Here is a 17948-nt window from a genome sequence, read left to right as displayed (position 1 = left end):
ACTGGACCGCCAGGGAATTCCCACGATAAAGTATTTTTAAATTAAGGTGTGTACATTGTTTTTTTAGACATAATGCTATTGCACACTTAATAGACTACAGTCTAGTGTAAGTATAACTTTTATATGCTCTGGGAAACCAAAAAATCCATGTGACTTGCTTTATTGCAGTGATCTGGAACCAAACCTGCAATATCTCTGACGACGGCTGTATCTTTGTTGTATATATGATAAAACAGAAGTTCAGAGAAGTTAAGTAACTAACTCAAAGTCACACAGCTGCTGAGTGACAGAGCCAGCATTTACACAACTGCTCTCCTCCTTCCACCTCTGCCCCCATGACTGAGGGCTCCTGGTTCTGTGTCTAAACGGAAGAGCCAGAATAGTTTATTATTATTAGATAAGATATAGCCAAAAGCCTATCTTACCCTGTGCTACATGTAAAGACTGTCAGAGAACTTGGGGGAATCAAATGAAGTGTCATATCCCTAAACTCTTTAAGAAATGCTCTTATCATCAGGTGCCTGGCAACCAAGCACACCTTTGAACCTCAGAGGTGTCCCCTCTGCAGGGGGAGGGCAGCCCCACCCACTACCACCAGCTTCCTGCAGCCACTGACAGGGCGCCAGACTGGAACAAATAAGGAGACCGGGAACTGGGACCAGTGGCACAGTTTGGTCTTTAGTTTAGGATATTATTCTCAGGTCCAACATCCATGGAGCACTGGGTCAGATCTGGGTGGATCTGAGTACCTTGTGTTAGGGACAAGTTGAGTGTGTGGGGGGCGTGGGTGTTGGGGGTGTTATTTCAAATCAGAGGGAGTAGAGGCCAGAGGTGAGGCCAGACAGGAACTTCTCAGTAGCAGAACTTCTTCACCAGCTGAGGGTCAGAGCCAGGGAGCAGGGACCCCTCTGATTCGCCTTAGTCCTGAGTTATCCGAGATGGTAGCTACCAACCGCAAGTGGCTCTCAACCACTTGAAATATGGCTAGTTTGAATTGAGATGACCTGTAAGTGTAAAATACACCTAAAATTTCAAAGCCTTGGTAGGAAATAATGTAAAATATCTCATTAACATTTTTTACATTGATTACCTGTCGAGATGATAATATTTGGCATATATTGGGTAAAAGAAAATATATTATGAAAATGAATTTCACCTGTTTTCTTTTAGTTTTACCTTTTAAAATGTTGCTACTAGAAAATTTTAAATACCAAATACACATTCTAAAATTAAAGTATGCATTCTATTTCTATTGGACAGCACTGTTTTAGACCAGTTCCTCCTGCCTGGGTGAGCGAATGGAGGACAGATGGGCAGAGGGCAAGTCGGCTTCAGAGGATGGCATTGTCCCCTATCGCCCTTCCAGAGAGACGAGCTCTGGCTGGATTCAAGGAAGAAGGGGAGAGATCTGAACGGCTTCAGGGGGTGGAACCAAGACTTGATTGACTAGGTGAGCAGGGGGAGGGAAGGCCAGCCCTGATGGGTGTGGTGGGGAGAAGAGAGGGCAGGGTGGGTGATCTGACAGTCACAGCCAGGGGTCCCTAGAGCCATGGGAGGGTCTGGCTTGCCTCTCCTCCAACCCTGTAGAATTCATTTTCGCCCACTCATAGTTCTTTGCTGCTCCATCAGGTGAGAAATAGGAAAGTGAATTATTTTCGCTTTCAGCAGCATCTACTACAGCCCAGTGTCTCTGCTTTCTGAGCAGACAGGGAGCTGAGGCCACCCAGGGAACTTGGGTCTGAGCTCATCGACACCCCTGGGAGCTCCCTGGCAAGTCTCCAAGGCCACAGACGTGGATGCCTGGAGCCACAGGGGCCTGGGGACCAGGCCTCCCCTGGGGGTCGGAGCCTCTAGGTCCACTCAGGGGCCTGAAGTCTGAGGTTTAAAATACTGCCCAGCTTTTCTGCCTGATTCTCTGCCAGGAATTTCTCCGGCAGCTGTGCAGGGCAAGGAGTGGTTAGGGATTCTTTTTGTACTGCCTGGGCTAGAGAGAAAGGTGAGAAACCCCATTTAGGTAGTGCCTGTGGGCTTTCCCTTGCGGAAGATGCAGCCAGCCTGGGGACAGATAGGTGAGTCACTTTAAGTGTTTCCCAAATAAAAATAAAGACCTGAAACTTGCCCTCAAGGAGACATCCCTGGAGAAAAAGAAGAAGTAATTGAGGGCCTTCCGGAAACAATTGGTAGTATTTGCTATCAATAATAATACTTGAGGGCTTCCCTGGTGGCGCAGTAGTTGAGAGTCTGCCTGGTGATGCAGGGGACGCGGGTTCGTGCCCCGGTCCGGGAAGATCCCACATGCCGCGGAGCGGCTGGGCCCGTGAGCCATGGCCGCTGAGCCTGCGCGTCCGGAGCCTGTGCTCCGCAACGGGAGAGGCCGCAACAGTGAGAGGCCCGCGTACCGCAAAAAATAAATAAATAAATAAAGACATGTAAAACAGTTTTTCTTCTCAATTATATTATTCATGTTAATAAGTAATGGCTTATTGTCATCATTTAAAAAATAACAGATTTATTTAGATATAAGTCACGTCATAAAATTCATCTTTATGAAGTGTACAATTTAATGGTTTTTAGTATATTCATGGAGTTGTAAAACCATCATCACTCTCTAATTTTATTTATATTTATTTATTTATTTATTTTTAATAGATCTTTATTGGAGTATAATTACTTCACAATACTGTTAGTTTCTGTTGCACAACAAAGTGAATCAGTCATATGCATACGCATGTCCCCATATCCCCTCCCTCTTGAGCCTCCCTCCCACCCTCCCTATCCCACCCCTCTAGGTCATCGCAAAGCACTGAGCTGATCTCCCTGTTCTACGCTGCTGCTTCCTACCAGCCAACTATTTTACATTTGGTCGTGTATATATGTCGATGCTACTCTCACTTTGCCCCAGCTTCCCCCTCCCACCCCACGTCCTCAAGTCCATTCTCTATGTCTATCTCTTTATTCCAGCCCTGCAACTAGGTTCATCAATACCATTTTTTTTTTTTAGATTCCATATCTATGTGTTAGCATACGGTATTTGTCTCTCTCTTTCTGACTTACTTCACTCTGTATGACAGACTCTAGGTCCATCCACTTCACTACAAATATCTCAATTTCGTTTCTTTTTATGGCTGAGTAATATTCCACTGTATATATGTGCCACATCTTCTTTATCCATTCATCTGTCGATGGACATTTAGGTTGGTTCTATGTCCTGGCTATTGTAAATAGGGCTGCAATGAACATTGTGGTACATGTCTCTTTTTGAATTACGGTTTTCTCAGGGTATATGCCCAGTAGTGGGATTGCTGGGTCATATGGTGGTCCTATTTTTAGTTTTTTAAGGAACCTCCATACTGTTTTCCATAGTGGTTGTATCAGTTTACATTCCCACCAATAGTGCAAGAGGGTTCCCTTTTCTCCACACCCTGTCCAGCATTTATTGTTTCTAGATTTTTTGATAATGGCCATTCTGATCAGCATGAGGTGAGACCTCATTGTAATTTTGATTTGCATTTCTCTAGTGATTAGTGATGTTGAGCATCTTTTCATGTGCCTCTTGGCCATCTGTATGTCTTCCTTGGGGAAATGTCTATTTAGGTCTTCCGCCCATTTTTTACCTGGATTGTTTGTTTTTTGGTATTGAGCTCCATGAGCTGTTTGTATATTTTGGAGATTAATCCTGTGTCTGTTGTTTTATTTGCAAATATTTTCTCCCATTCTGAGGGTTGTCTTCTTGTCTTGTTTATGGTTTCCTTTGCTGTGCAAAAGCTTTAAAGTTTAATTAAGTCCCATTTGTTTATTTTTGTTTTTATTTCCGTTACTCTAGGAGGTGGGTCAAAAAAGATCTTGCCGTGGTTTATGTCAAAGAGTGTTTTTCCTATGTTTTCCTCTACGAGTTTTATAGTGTCTGCTCTTCCATTTAAGTCTTTAATCCATTTGGAGTTTATTTTTGTGTATGGTGTTATGTAGTGTTCTAATTTCATTAATTTGTGTCTTGTGTTTTTCCTAGTGTTTATCCTGTATGGGACTCTCTGTGCTTCCTGGACTTGGGTGACTATTTCCTTTCCCATGTTAGGGAAGTTTTCAACTACAATCTCTTCAAATATTTTCTCAGACCCTTTCTTTTTCTCTTCTTCTGGGACCCCTATAATTTGAATGTTGGTGCGTTTAGTGTAGTCCCAGTGTTGTCTCTGAAATTGTCTTCGATTCTTTCTTTCTTTTTTCTTTATTCTGCTCCTCAGCAGTTATTTCCACCATTTTGTCTTCTAGCTCACTTATTCATTCTTCTGCCGCAGTTATTCTGTTATTGATTCCTTCTAGTGTATTTTTCGTTTCAGTTATTATGTTCTTCATCTCTGTTTTTTTTTCTTTAGTTCTTCTAGATCTTTGTTAAACGTTTCTTATATTTTCTCAATCCATGCCTCCATTCTATTTCCGAGATTCTGGATCATCTTTACTATCATTACTCTGGATTCTTTTTCAGGTAGATTGCCTATTTCCTCTTCACTTATTTGGTCTTGTCGGTGTTTACCTTGCTCCCTCATCTGTGACATATTTTTTTGCCGTCTCATTTTTTATTTATTTTTTTATGAGTGAGATTGTGTTCCTGTCTTATTGGTTATTTGGCCTGAGGCTTCCCACACTGGGGTTTGTAGGCTACTGGGTAGAGCTGGATCTTGGTGCTGAGATGAGGACCTTCGTGAGACCTCACTCCAGTGAATACTCCCTGGGGTCTGAGGTTCTCTGTTAGTCCAGTGGTTTGGACTCAGAGCTCCCACCGCAGGAGCTTCGGCCTGACCCCGGGCTCGTGAACCAAGATCCTGCAAGCTGCCTGGGGCGGCAAAACAACAACAACAACAACAAAATAATAAAGTAAAAAATGAAATTAGACTAGGAAACTAACAGATATGTTAGGAAGAATATAAAAATAAAAATATAGCTGAATCAACAACCAGAAGGTGCAACAGTACCACAATAGTAAAGAAGAGGAGGAGGGGGAAAAAAACAAAAGAGAAAAAAAAAAGAAAAAAAAAGGAGGAGGAAAAGGCCTTGGCTGTGGAGGTCGGGGCCTAAGCAAGGGTGAGGTTTGGGTGGTGGGCGGGGCCAATGCTCAGGACCCACAGGACTTGAAAAGGCCCTGGGGGCCTGGGGGGGTGGGGCTTAGGCTCAAGGAACAGAAGGGGCCCAGGCATGCCCCCCAGCCCTGGTCTCAGAGGGCAGGGGACCTCACCTGGGAGCCCAGCAAGCTTTCTGGGCTCGAGTGGGCGGGGCAATTGCCCTCCACGCCTCTCCCGCTCTGCTCCTCCCGGAGGCCCCCTCCCACCTGCTGGTCTCCCCAGCCTCAGGGATGCCGATCCTGTCTGGCCTCCACTTCTCCTCCCGCCTCAGTCCCTCTACATCCTACCCCTACGTGCACTGTGGGGTTTCTTCCATCTCCTTGGGCGTCAGAGTCCCCCAACAGCGGCCGGCAGGTGCCCTAGTTGTGGGGAGACGCTAACTCCACGTCTTCCCACACCGCCATCTTGATTCTGCCTCCACTCTCTAATTTTAGAATATTCTCAATTCAGTGAGCTAGGGCGTGAAGAGACTTAGAAAGAGCACCTGGCACTAACATTTACCTCATTTTTAAGGGACAAAACCATTTCCTCTAAAACATATCAAAGCCCTGAGATTTTGCCTCATTAAAGAAGTTGATAATGTGAAGATAAGACTGAATGCCTCCAGAGATGGCCGCAGCCCCAGGTTTCTGCCCGCTTGGAAGGGCTTTTCCCTTTCTGGACTTCATTTCATTCCGACTTCTTTGCGACTTGCAGGTCCGCACTTCTGGAGGGCCCAGAGAATTGTGCCAACACATCCGGGCTGAAGGACATACCTGTTCTTGTCTGGATGCCACAGAACCACAATAGACTCAAGCCTTTAGGGATTTTCAGAGGGAGGACTGGCAAACTGTATTTTCCAAAGATGGCCACAATGGTACACATCCCATCTCACACGCTATTCTTCGATGACGTTGTCACTCCTCCACTGAGAGGTGGAGAATTGTGTTCTCTCCCCTTCACGACTGCTCTGACCAGTAAAGTTGAGCTAAGGGACGTCTGAGCCTACTTCATAAAAGGTGATACGGCTTCTACCTGACTCTCCCTCTTTGCAAGCCCACCCTAGGAACCCAGTGACCATGCTGTGAGGAAGCGCATGTCATATCAAGAGGCCACGTGTAGGTGTTCTAGCTAACAGCTCCAAGCAAGGGCCAAGCATCTGCCAGCATCAATCCCATACCTGGGAGGGAATGAATCTCCAGATGGTTCTCGACCCCAGCCTCAGAGCTGCCCTTGCCTACGCCAAGTGGATCAGAGAAGAGAGTGTCTGCCCAAATTGCAGATTCACGAGCAAAGTAGATTTGTCGTTTGGGCCATAGGTTTGGGGATGGTTTGTTACACAGCAATAGAGAACTGAAAAAGAAGTCTTGCAGGTAAAACACGTTTGATTTTCCCTATGAAATGCAAAAGCTCCTATAGCCATCCCAGAGGAATGTTAGTGAAATAAACGTGCTCATGGGATGACACAGGCAAAAATATTGGATTGGCCAAAAAGTTCGTTCGGATTTTCTGTACCATCTTATGGAGAAGCCTGAACGAACTTTGTGGCCAACCCGATACTTTCGCCTGCTCTACAGCTAAAATATCCATCCTCTCATACTTCACCATTGCAAGCAATAACATTTGTTTTCTGGTATAATAGTTTTACATAGTCATTGTAGAAAAGTCAGGGAACTGAGAGCTAAAATAGTTGATGAAAATGGTTTGACTCCTAGCATTTACAACTGTTAACAATTTAGTCTCTTTCCCTTTAGTCTTTTTTTTCTACACATAGAAATGTATTTTATAAAACATGGGTCATATTTGCACAGTAGTACTGATCTTGGCCTATCATTCAGTAATCTTGTTTTGAGCTCTTTGTCAGGCACCCAGCTGAACACTGGAAAAAGGGAGATGGGAAGCAGGGTTTCCAATCTTGGCGTAACTGTACCTCACTTTGGGTCACTAGTGAGATACTGAAATTTTCTCCCTAGGGGTGGCCAGGTGTGGCCTGGTGAGCGTTCTGAGTACCTGCTGCTTTGGTGCCAGGGGTTAGGAGGCATTCCCTCCTCCACTCTTACCTCAGGGCAGAAAGGCTTGGGGATGCCTGGTGGGCACAGCCCCCAAACTCTGCCCCTTGTAGGTGATGTGCCTTTTGAGTGGTGCCTGGGGAATAGCTCGTATTCCACATGTATGTTACTCCAAAGTGCTTCCTTAGAGATCCACTGTGCAACACAGAGCCTGTAGTTAACAATATGGTTTTGTGTCCTTGAAAATTTGTTAAGAGGGTAAACCTTATGTGCAGTGTTCTCATCAAAAAAATCGCCAAAACAAAAACCAAAGGGACACAAGGAAACCTTTGGAGGTGATGGAAATGTTCATTACCTTGATTGTGGTGATAGTATCATGGGTGTTTGCACATGTCCAAGTGCATCAAATTGTGTACATTAAATCTGTGCAGTTTTTTGTATATCAATTGTACCTCAATAAAGCTGTTTTTTTTTTTTTAAAAAATAAAGCTCTTTCTCATTTGGAGGCACTTAAATGAAAAAGTCGAATTGCATTCAAAATCCATTCTCATGAACATGAGAATTTTCAACATTATGCTTGAATCATAAATGAAAGAAAAGGAAGAGCTATTAGAGTCTTTAAATTTAATGTGAACTGTGGTCAATTTTAGCATGTAAAACGGTTGCTGACATTTTTTAATACCTATTCATGTAAAGTGTCTTGTTGATGTAGAGTGTTAAGAATTTTAAATCTCTTTTTTTGGTGTATGTGTGTGAAATAATGTCACATAAAGTGCTCACAAATGACAAAAAAAGCAAATCTAGTCACCATCACCAGGTCAGGAAGGGTAGCGTCCTGTGGTGTATTTGAAGGGGTCCATCAGTTGCCATTTCAAGCATTAAATCTGATGTAAAAAGGGCCATTTATAAAACCGAATAAAACTGTTTAGTAGCGATGTTAAAAAGATTCTATTTCATCACTTTATTTAAAAACATAATATTTTCCCTAATTAAAATATATATATATATATATATATATATATTTTTTTTTTTTTTTTCCTCTAGGCCTCTACACATGCTCAGAACCCCTGGCAGGACCTCTGCGGGCCCTACATGCCTGCATGCCAAGGGCTGGTCCTGGGTTTCAGGCACCACAGCCAGGTGGTGCAGACCTGCCCTGGGTCAGCAGTCCCTGAGGCAGTCAGAACAGAGTGCGTCCCAGTAGGGGCGGATCAGTGTTTACAAGATTCTTCTCAAGGCTTGGCTGACGTAACAGCCATCCTTAGGGCAGTGACGACTGTACTTGTTTTTACCCTCTTGCTAAAAAGGCTGATTTATTTCTTTATTTTCAAGCTTCTTTTTCTTTTCTTTCTTGTGCTTAACAGAAAAAGCCAGAGCCCCCGAAGTGGTGCTGGTGTCTTACCACCAGGAGAGCCACGAGTTTGTCTCCCTTGATTGTTCTTTTTTCGGTTTGCTTATTTGTTTTTAGTATGTTTTGGAAACATTTCTTTTCAGTGAGTGAAATTCAGCTGCCCCTTCCCCGCGCTCCCTGCGGGCACTTCCCTCACCCAGCCCTTTGCGACCACTGGGTGCCACCCGCAGCCTTGGGGACGCGTAGGTGTCATCCGGAGGCGCTTGGCTCCCCCCACCCCCAGTCTGTCCCCCGCCGCGAGCGGCTCCAGTCTGGGCACTTCTGGGGGACGAGAAAGGAACCGCCAGACGGTACTGAAACTTTTCCCGGTGCCGTTCCCTCGGGGACCACAAGGTCCCTGGGCTCCGTGGGAGCGGGCGGCAAAGTCAGAGTTGATCCGAGGGTCCACTCCTCGTCTCGGGAGGCGCTCAGCTCCCGGTCTTGGAGCCCCGGGTAGTGGAGAGCGGGTCGACGTCCCCGGGACGCGCCGACACCTGTGGCCTCTGGCCGGGCGGGCGGTCCCCGAGCCCCAGCGCCTCCTTAAAGCCGCGGCTCCGCCCCGCCCGCCGCCCTCCCCCGCCCCCGCCCACGGTTCCACCCAACCTCCGGGTCCCCGCCGTCTTGGCGAAGTGTCGCAGAGTCGCGAGTCGGCGAGCAACGCGCTGTCAGCCCACTCCCCGCGTCCCCGGATCCACCGCGGCCATGGCCAGCGAGAAGCTGGCGAGCAAACTGCAGCAGCGACTGCATTGGGAGGAGGTAGACGGCGGGCTCCAGCCTGCGCCCCGAGCCGCCCCAGTCCCCGAGCCCCAGCCGCAGCCATCCGCCTGGGCGCCCACCACCAGAGCCGACGCCGAGCTGAGCGCGCAGCTGAACCGACGGCTGGTCATCAACGAGGGCGCGGCGCGACCCCGCCGCTGCAAGGTCTTCCATCCCTACTCCGAGTTCCCGGAGTTCAGCCGCCGTCTTATCAAGGACCTGGAGAGCATGTTCAAACTGTAAGCTCTCCGCCGCGTCCTGCGCCGTGCGCCCCCGGGGACCCTGAGCCCGGGAGGGAGGGGGAGGTGGCGGTGGGTTGGTCTTTCTGGCTGGGAGTCCCGGGCCCCGCTTGTGGGGGGGCGGGCACAGGATGGGATAGTGCAGGGATTCCAGGAGTGTCTTTAGCATTTAACCCCACGCCCCCCAGATCCAGCGCGCCCCGACCGATCCCGGCGCGGTGCGGGGGATCCAGCGGGGCTGGGACACCGAGAGCAGGAGCCGCCGTTCTCCGTGACCGAGGTCAGAAGCTCCCCTCGGGCAGCCGAGCCCGAGTCCGGGGCTCCCGGGTCCGGACGGCGGGTCCCGCCCCCTCCGCGGGCCCGCTCCGAGATTTGCCCAGGGCGCAACTTCTAGGAAACGGAGACGCGCCGCGCCTCACCTGCCAACTTTAACTTTATCTCCCGAGGGAGAAATTAGCCTCGTTGTCCTTTATCTTTTAAAACAAAGGAGGAAACTTATCCTTGGCTGCCGCGCGGGGTTGGATGTACCAACAGAGCCTGAGAACTGGGAGTTTGTTAAACTCTTCACGAAAGATCAGTACGTTCCTGGAGCGAGCACGTTCAGGGAGCCTCTTGGGAGCGTCGCCTTGGCTGTTGTCCCCCTTCTTGCCTCTTGGGCAGGAGGCGCCCTTCCGGAACCGGACAAGGCAGGTGGCAGCTGGTCCGGCGGGGGCTCATTCCGGTCCTGCCGTGTCAGCCCCATCGGGCGGTGGAGGCAGCGTAGAGAGACCCCCGGTAGTCGGCCTTGGAGCTTGCCAGCTCCCTGGGCCTCAGTTTCTTCATCTAGAGAGTGGGGGAAGTAATCGTCCCTGCCTTTTAAGGCCATAAAGTATTTTGCACACCGTAAGCTCCTAACTGAGCTATTAATATTAGTTCCAGAATTGGGCCAAGACCGGAAAAATGCCTGGGGGAGCGGAGGCCGCCGGCCAGGTCATGCTTGGGGCGGTTTAAAATGCGCTTGGAATGTGTTTGTCCTCCCGCGTGGAGGTTCTATTTAAAGGCGCTCTGGCCGGCGCTGTGTGGCGGGAGCCTGGGCCCCTTCCTGAGACTGGGCTGTTGTCCAGCCCCAGCCCCTGCGCGGAGGTCAGCAGAGGCTGGTACCCGGAGCCTCCGCATCTTCTCCGCTTCCCTGACACCCTGATTTCCGCGTCCCTGGCTTCCAGGCACTGATCTCTGGTGTTAACACCCGATAGGTATAATTTGGGCCATTAAGGAAGGCTGAGTTGAAGCAAAAGAATGCACTGGGGCAGAGACAGAAAAGTGAATGGTGCGTCACAGCCCCTTTGATTTATTTGGGGTTATGCCTTTCCTGGCATACTGCTCCCCCTCTGGCTGCTCCCAGGTCCCAGCACTTCCTCCCAGTCCAGCTGGCTTCAGAGAGGGCATCTTGGGGACCTTCTTCTTCCAATCACTTTGGGGTGATTCAGATTTCTTTCATTTATTTTTATTACTATTATTTTTTTCTGCAGAACAATCGTTGAAAGGATGTTTGTTTGTTTGTTTGTTGGCTGCTTAAGAGTAATAAAGGGAGTCCACACAATCAGAGGGCCTTGGGAGACCAAGCAAGGTGGCGTTGGTGAGGAAACAGATACCGGAAGAGGGTCAAGCTAAAGGGAAGGCAGTGTGTAGTCTGGGGTCCCACAGAGCTGGCAGCCCAGCCTGAGCACGAGACTTCTTCCTCCAGAGCTACTGTGTCAGTCACAAGTCTAGGTTGGGTTTTCTGTCACTTGCAACCAAAATTGGCATAAACAAAAAAGGGATTAATGGGTTCATAAAACTAAAAAAGGACTGGTGTCAGGTATGGCTGGATCAGGGAGCTCAAATGATGCCATCAGAGCTTAATTTCTTTTTCTAAAGCCAGCTTCCTCTCTGTGTTGTCCCCATTCTCAGGTGGCTTATCCCTGGTGGTGGCAGTGTGGCCACAGTAGCTCCAGCAAGTCCAGTGGGAAGAGTAAACACAGCAAAGAGCTTACTGTGTGTGTGTCTTTTGTAGCTTTACTATTGCTTCTTATTGGCTCTGAACCAACTGCTGTGGCCAGGGCAGCCCGCTGCTCTGGTTGGCCAGGCCTGAGCCATGTGCCCTACCCCTGCAGAGACTAGCAGGGGGACTGGCAGTGGGGCTCTTGCTGAGGAGGGGGGATCTGTGCTGCTCAATGTGAAGGACCTTCACAGCTCCATCCCGGACCTGACTGTGGGCAGACTCAGGCCTTCAGCCTCCAGTGTCCTGAGGCAGGACTGGCAGCTCCGGTCATCAGGCAGTGGCATCTGAGGCATGAGTAATTGCAAAGAATCCTTCCTGGGGATTTCCCCCCATGTCCTAGAAGGCAGGGGAGGCAAGACTGATCCAGTTACAGTCGGCCAAGTGGTGGCTGGAGACACCAGTGTGGCAGGAGGAGCCTCACAGGCGTAGGGTCAGACAGGGCCTAGGACCTGTGACCCTGGGCAGGCTACATGGTCCCTCGAAGCCTTAGTTTCTTGCTGGTAGGAGTACCACCTTCCCATGAGGGGCAGGTAGCTGCTGTGGCTGCCAGGGGCAGGGGCCACTCGGGGAATGATATTTCCCCCAACAGTGGTTTGGAAAGGCCCCCCCCACCCCTTAAACCTAGTATCAAGACCCAATTATCTTGGGACTTCCCTGGTGGGCCAGTGGTTGTGATGCTACGCTTCCACTGCAGGGGACACAGGTTCCATCCGTGGTCAGGGAACTAAGGTCCCACATGCTATACAATGCAGCCAAAAAAAAAAAAGAGACCCAATTATCCATCATGAGTTTGAGGAAGGTGGGGCTATAGCCCCCTCATTCCAGGGTCATTAGCTGTGATCAAGGGCAAGTTGCTTAACCACTTCTGTCTTTTCATCTGTAAAATGGGAACACCCCTTTCTTTCAAGGGTTTGGTGAGAACTGAGTGAGAGGAGGCGGTGGCCAGTGCCAAGTCAGCATGTGACGTGGAACGGGGGCCTTTTGCTGAAGGCTGTCCCCCCCCTCCCTTGGCTCCAGGCCCCATGTCCATGTTTAGAACCCTTCCCGCCCTGCCGAGCCTTCAGGCTGCCATGCTACACACACCCGGTCCCCCCCTGAGCTTCCAGACTCAGCCTCCTCCAGCTGAGCCCGATGGGCTTCCCCTCAGGTGCTTCCACCCAGATTCCTCACCTGGGAGGCAGCTGCAGCTTTGCTCTCCCCACCCCACCAGGGTCAGGGACTCCCCAGTCCGGGAGATTTTGTCACTTGGGCATCTCTGACACAGCTCTGCTTTTAGTCCTCATCCATCCTTGTTGCCTGGCACGTGGCCGTGACTCTCATCTCATCTCATCTCATGGAGGGCCCCCTGTGGTCGCTAAGTCAGACCAGCCCCCCTGCCACCCCCTGGTCTCTCTGCCGTCCTGCTACCCTGAGCTCCCTCCAGGCGGCCAGCTGGCTCCAGGATCCTCTCTGCCGATCTCGCCAGCCCTGGGGGCTGCCTGCACCCACTGCCCTTGCCCAGGCTGCGGTAGGCTGTGGGCCCCCTCCTACCCGGGAAGGCTGCTGTGGGGCTTGGCATTTGGGGATTTGCCACCCGTTGACCCGGCAGTACCACCTGTCCTGTAGCTGGTCCTCCGCAGCTGATGAGCTGATGAGGTCCCAGCTTTGCTCACAGCCCAGCCCAGCTTTTCTGCTGGCCCTCTTTCATATTTTCCTCTTCCTGCTGTCCTACTTGACTTTTAAAAAATACGGCATGACTTAAACAAAATTAAAAAAAAAAAACCAAAACTACATCTGGGCAGGTCCTCTTGAAAACCTAATTTTTGCTCACATCCCCCTCCCCACGCACACTCTTGCATCGAAACTTTTCTGAGCATGCTTTGGCCACTCTCTGAGGGCTGGGCAAGCGGATCCCTTTGTGGTGCCTCTTCTTCCTGGAGAAGCCCTGGGCATGCCCACCCCTCCCCGACTCGTCTCCCTGCCCTGTGGGTGTGTCACTCTGCCCTCACCCTGTCCGGTCAGCAGCTGCTCGTTGCCACACATCTGCCCCCAACTGAAATGTGTCTTTTTCTTTTTCCTTTGTTTTTTATGCATAAATTTAAAAAAATCATGTGAAAAACCTCAACTTGTTTTTCATGCTTTCCACATTCTATCCATTGCAGAAGCAGTGTGTGAGTCTGTTAAGAGCATGAACTTGGACCCAGGCTTCCTGGGTTCAGACCCCAACTCTACCACTTGCTACTTGGAAGGTTACTTTGGGAAGGTTACTACTGAAAAGCTCTGTGCCTCGGTTTCCCCTTATGTCAAGTGGGGATAGAAAAGTACCTGCCTTGTGAGTTTATTGTGGGGATTAAATAAATTCAGTATATGAAGCAGTTAGCTCAATGCTTGGCCCGTGCGTGGTGAGACCAGTAAGTTTCAGGCACTAATTTTCACAGCCATAATTTTGGTGGATGTGCAAATTGTATGTTGTCCTTTTTGTTAAATAATTTACAAACACTTTGCAATGTCTGGTTTCTCCTTTGAAGCTGATTTCACCTGCAGCTTGAGCTGTGGAGTGGGGATGTGGCCGCTTGGTGGGTAATTGGTCCCCCTGGGACTGCCCCCAGGGCTCTGTTGAGGGGACTTACTCGTTCTACTTCTGGGTGAGTGGATGAGTGTCCTAGGGCTGCTGTAACAAGGAGCACAAGCTGGTGGTTTAAAACAAGAGAGATGTATCCTCTTACCGTTCTGGAGGCTGGACTCTGAAATCAAGGTATCAGAAGGGCCATGCTTGCTCCAAAGCCTCTAGGGAAGAACCCTTCCATGCCTCTTCTAGCTTCTGATGGTTGCCAGCAATTCTCGGCATCCCTGGCTTGCAAACGCGTCACTCTAGTCCCTGTCTTGATAGTCACATGGTGTTCTCCCTGTGTGTGTGTGTGTGTTCACATAGCCTTCTTGTAAAGACACTAGTCCTTGGATTTAGGGCCCACCCTAATCCAGTATGACTTCTTTTTTTTGGCCATGCTGCGTGGCTTGCAGGATCTTAGTTCCCTGACGAGGGATCGAACCTGGGCCACGGCAGTGAAAATGCTGAGTCCTGACCACCAGACCACCAGGGAATTCCACAGAATGACATTTTTTTTTTTTTTTTTTTTTTTTATTTTTTTGCGGTACGCGGGCCTCTCACCGCCGTGACCCCTCCCGCCGCGGAGCACAGGCTCCGGACGCGCAGGCCCAGCGGCCATGGCCCACGGGCCCAGCCGCTCCGCGGCATGCGGGATCCTCCCGGACCGGGGCACGAACCCGCGTCCCCTGCATCGGCAGGCGGACCCTCAACCACTGCGCCACCAGGGAAGCCCCAACACAGAATGACATTTTAATTCAATTTATTATATCTGCAAAGATCCTATTTCCAAATAGGTCACATTCTGAAGTTCTAGATGGCTGTGAATTTTTGGGGTGGGGGGACCCTCTTCAACCCATTACTGCCCCTGGGCAGAGGTGCTCTGTCTATGTGCATCATGACATGTCAGAATCTTAAACACTTTAGATTGTTTAGGTGATTTAGGAGGTCTGAGATGTAACCAAAGCCAGAATGATTCCTACCCTCAACAGAAGGGGGATCAGTCTTCTCAAAGCCTAACCCTATTTCAAATGGAGTTGCCATCTAACTACAAAAAACAATACCAATAGAAAGCCCCCAGCTTGTGCCAGGAGTGCACTTACTTTCAGCAAGAATTTCACTTTTAATCTGTTTCTAGATCCAGATTCTGATGTCGCCTTAGAGTTCACTCAGAACCTGACTTGACCAGAACAAAGTACGCCTGTTCTTTTTGCCCGGGGCTATATAGATTTATGCAGACACTGCAAAACGTGCTTTGATCTTTGCAGTTTGATTTTCCTATTTAAAAGTATTTCACTTAGGGATCTCTTACATTTTCAAGGTTTAAAAAACCCTGGATCCTTTCCAGCCTGTGAACACATCAGCTTCTTGGAGCGGGGGGGTCATTTATTTGCCTTTGTATTGTTGGGACCTACTACAAATGAGCCTGGTGTGTTGTAGAAGAGAGAGAATTTTCTAATGAGTGTGGGAAGCCAGAGGCGTCACCAGAGAAAGTTCCCTCTCCGTTTCCAAGAGTGTTACTGGATAGGCTGGGCCAAGAGAATAGTGGCCTGATTTTAAACGAAGAGTGAGAAGGCCCCAGAGAAACTGACTCTACCGTGTGTGTCCAGGGCTGTAATACGAGCTGGTGGAGCGGTGAAGGTTAGACAGGAAATTTTAATTACCTTGGGCTTATCCAGAGGCCCCTTTCAAAGGGAGGTAATGAGGGCAGCCACTTAAGGGTGGACCCAAATACAGCATCTTAAAATGCAGCTGTGATGTTCTTGCAGCATAGTAAAAGCTTGTGTTTCAATGCCCCAGAGAGAGGGTGGGGAGAGGAGCCTTTGGCTGTGGGAAAGTTGTCTTTTTATCAGAATCGGAAATGATGACATCATGGATGCCCTGCCAGGACTTGACTCCCCATCACTGCTGAACCCCGAAAAGGCAGGGCTGCCCTGGAACTCTTCATTTCTCATCTCCCCCACCCCCAGTTTCTTCTTCTCCTCCCTAGACTTTTCTCTGAGGGAGGGAGGAAGGGGTGTGGACTTGGAGGGCTGGGAATTTGCCAAAGGGGTGAAGGGAGCCCCGTTAAGGAGGTTTACTGGGGAGGTGGATCTGTATCTGTATCTTTTGAGTGAATTGCCTTATACACAGGGAAAGGTGGATGGAAGTAACTGGAAGTTAGTTCAGTGATTTTTTCCCCCTTAGAGAAAGGCGAGGGCTTCTGACTCTCCTGATTGTGTCTTTAGTGCACGGTGACCCACCTTAGAGTTGAAATTCCCTCACCTGCACTGGAGTTTGCACCTTTGACTGTTCTGCTTGAAGGTGGGGCAGGAGAACCCAGGGCTTGTCTGAATTCCTGGCGGGCAGTCAGCCAGAACCCAGGCCGGCTTCTGTTTGGGGCCTTGGTCTCCGGCAGAAAGACGCTGTAACTGGGAACTATTTCTTAGAGAGGTTTAAGCACTGGTTTTCTTTGCCCAGAGTGTGATGTCGGGGTGGCTGGAAGCAGGTGCCACTGTTTCTGGCAGTTTTATCTTGGCAGACAGTTTCCTTTCTCCTCATTCCTTGTTCCTTACCTCCTTTCTCTGGGAAGCCTCCTCCACTCTCCTTATTACAGAGCATCACATTTTGTGAGAATTCGAGTGACTTATTAAAATCTTACATAACGCAAAAAAAAAAAAAGTCCTTTTTCCTTTCTCTCTTGCAAAATTAGTTAAGGGCCTAGTTTCAAAGCGTTAAGGCCCAGGGGACTCTAACTTTATCTATACGCTTAGCCCTGTGATACCTCCCCACCCCCCAGACTAACTAGTAAATAGAAATACCATCTTCCATTGAATTTCGGGGGCTTGGTGGACACAGGCTACATCATGTGTGGTTTCACGGCGTGGCTGAACCAGTGATCTCTAAGGATGTATCGAATGAATCAGGTCTCAGGCTCTGGAGCTAGTGGCTGCCAGGCCTGTCCGTGACTTGGGGAAAGAGATACTCCGTGTAGGATCCCAGCACACACGCTAGGTTTTACACAGCTTGCTATTATTAGCTTCCTGCTTCATGAATATCTGTGTATCAGGTGCACTCCTGCAGGCTCACACTCTGCAGCCTCCCCCTGCTTCTGTGTCCCTTCAGTGTTGGTGATTGAAGGGCTCCCCTGGTCCTAAATGCTAGATGTTCCTTGGAAGGCCTACATACAGGGATATCTGAGTTGTTGGAGCGTGGACTGTGCCATCCTGCAGGATGAAACTCTACCTGTGCTCAGTGGCCTGCCAAGACACAGACCCAAGTCCCGCACTGAATCCTTCTTTGGTTCCGAGGCCTCACGGACCTTCTGTGACCCCTTTCCCGGGGCTCCCGCCCCTGGGCTCCCGTGGCCAGCGCGGTGTGCACATTCACTAATGTCTGCTCCTGGGATTCCATGATGATGAGAAGGATGAGCCTCTTTCTCACCTGCTGTCTGTGAGCTGTTCATTCATCAGTTTTTTCATTCATTCGGTGAAGCACATGCCAGGTGCTGGTATTATACAGATTGCTCTGGAGGGGTTTCTGCCCTCGAGAAGCTCTATGAACTCTGAACAATGGGCTGGATTTAACATGATGCTGCTTGACAGGGAAGGATGCAAATCCTGGAAAAGCCATCCACCACCCATGTATAAGAAACCCCGGGTAGCCTAGCAGACACTGTGAAGATGCTGCATTCAGGGCAGGGGGTCGTGGTCTTTCTGGACAAAGCCAGGGAGGAGCAGCCAGCCAGGACTGGGAAGGGGTTCAGGCCCTCGAAGGATCAAAGGCCTTGGGGCCGAGGCTCCTGGAGCCAGAGGATGGGGGCTGAGAGTTTGAAGTCTGGTGGGGATCTGCTCGACCTCAGGGGGCAGAAGGTGGGT

The 17948-nt window shown here is 49.5% G+C and overlaps 1 protein-coding gene across 1 annotated transcript in view; it reads left to right on the top strand.

Annotated features, from left to right (window-relative positions):
- The first annotated feature begins 9125 nt into the window (after positions 1 to 9125).
- Positions 9126 to 17948, top strand: part of EFHD1 (EF-hand domain family member D1) — a 39559-nt gene continuing 30736 nt past the window's right edge. Inside the window, exon 1 of the mRNA XM_027114330.1 lies at positions 9126 to 9487. Within this exon, the coding sequence (XP_026970131.1) occupies positions 9195 to 9487 (293 nt within the window). The 5' untranslated portion in view covers positions 9126 to 9194. The remainder of the gene's footprint in view (positions 9488 to 17948) is intronic.

Source organism: Aethalodelphis obliquidens, unplaced genomic scaffold (assembly GCF_003676395.1).
Source record: "Aethalodelphis obliquidens isolate GAN/ISIS:26980383/991018 unplaced genomic scaffold, ASM367639v1 scaffold2, whole genome shotgun sequence".
NCBI classification, from domain to species: Eukaryota; Metazoa; Chordata; class Mammalia; order Artiodactyla; family Delphinidae; genus Aethalodelphis; species Aethalodelphis obliquidens.
This window is presented reverse-complemented; position numbering and strand designations above follow the sequence as displayed.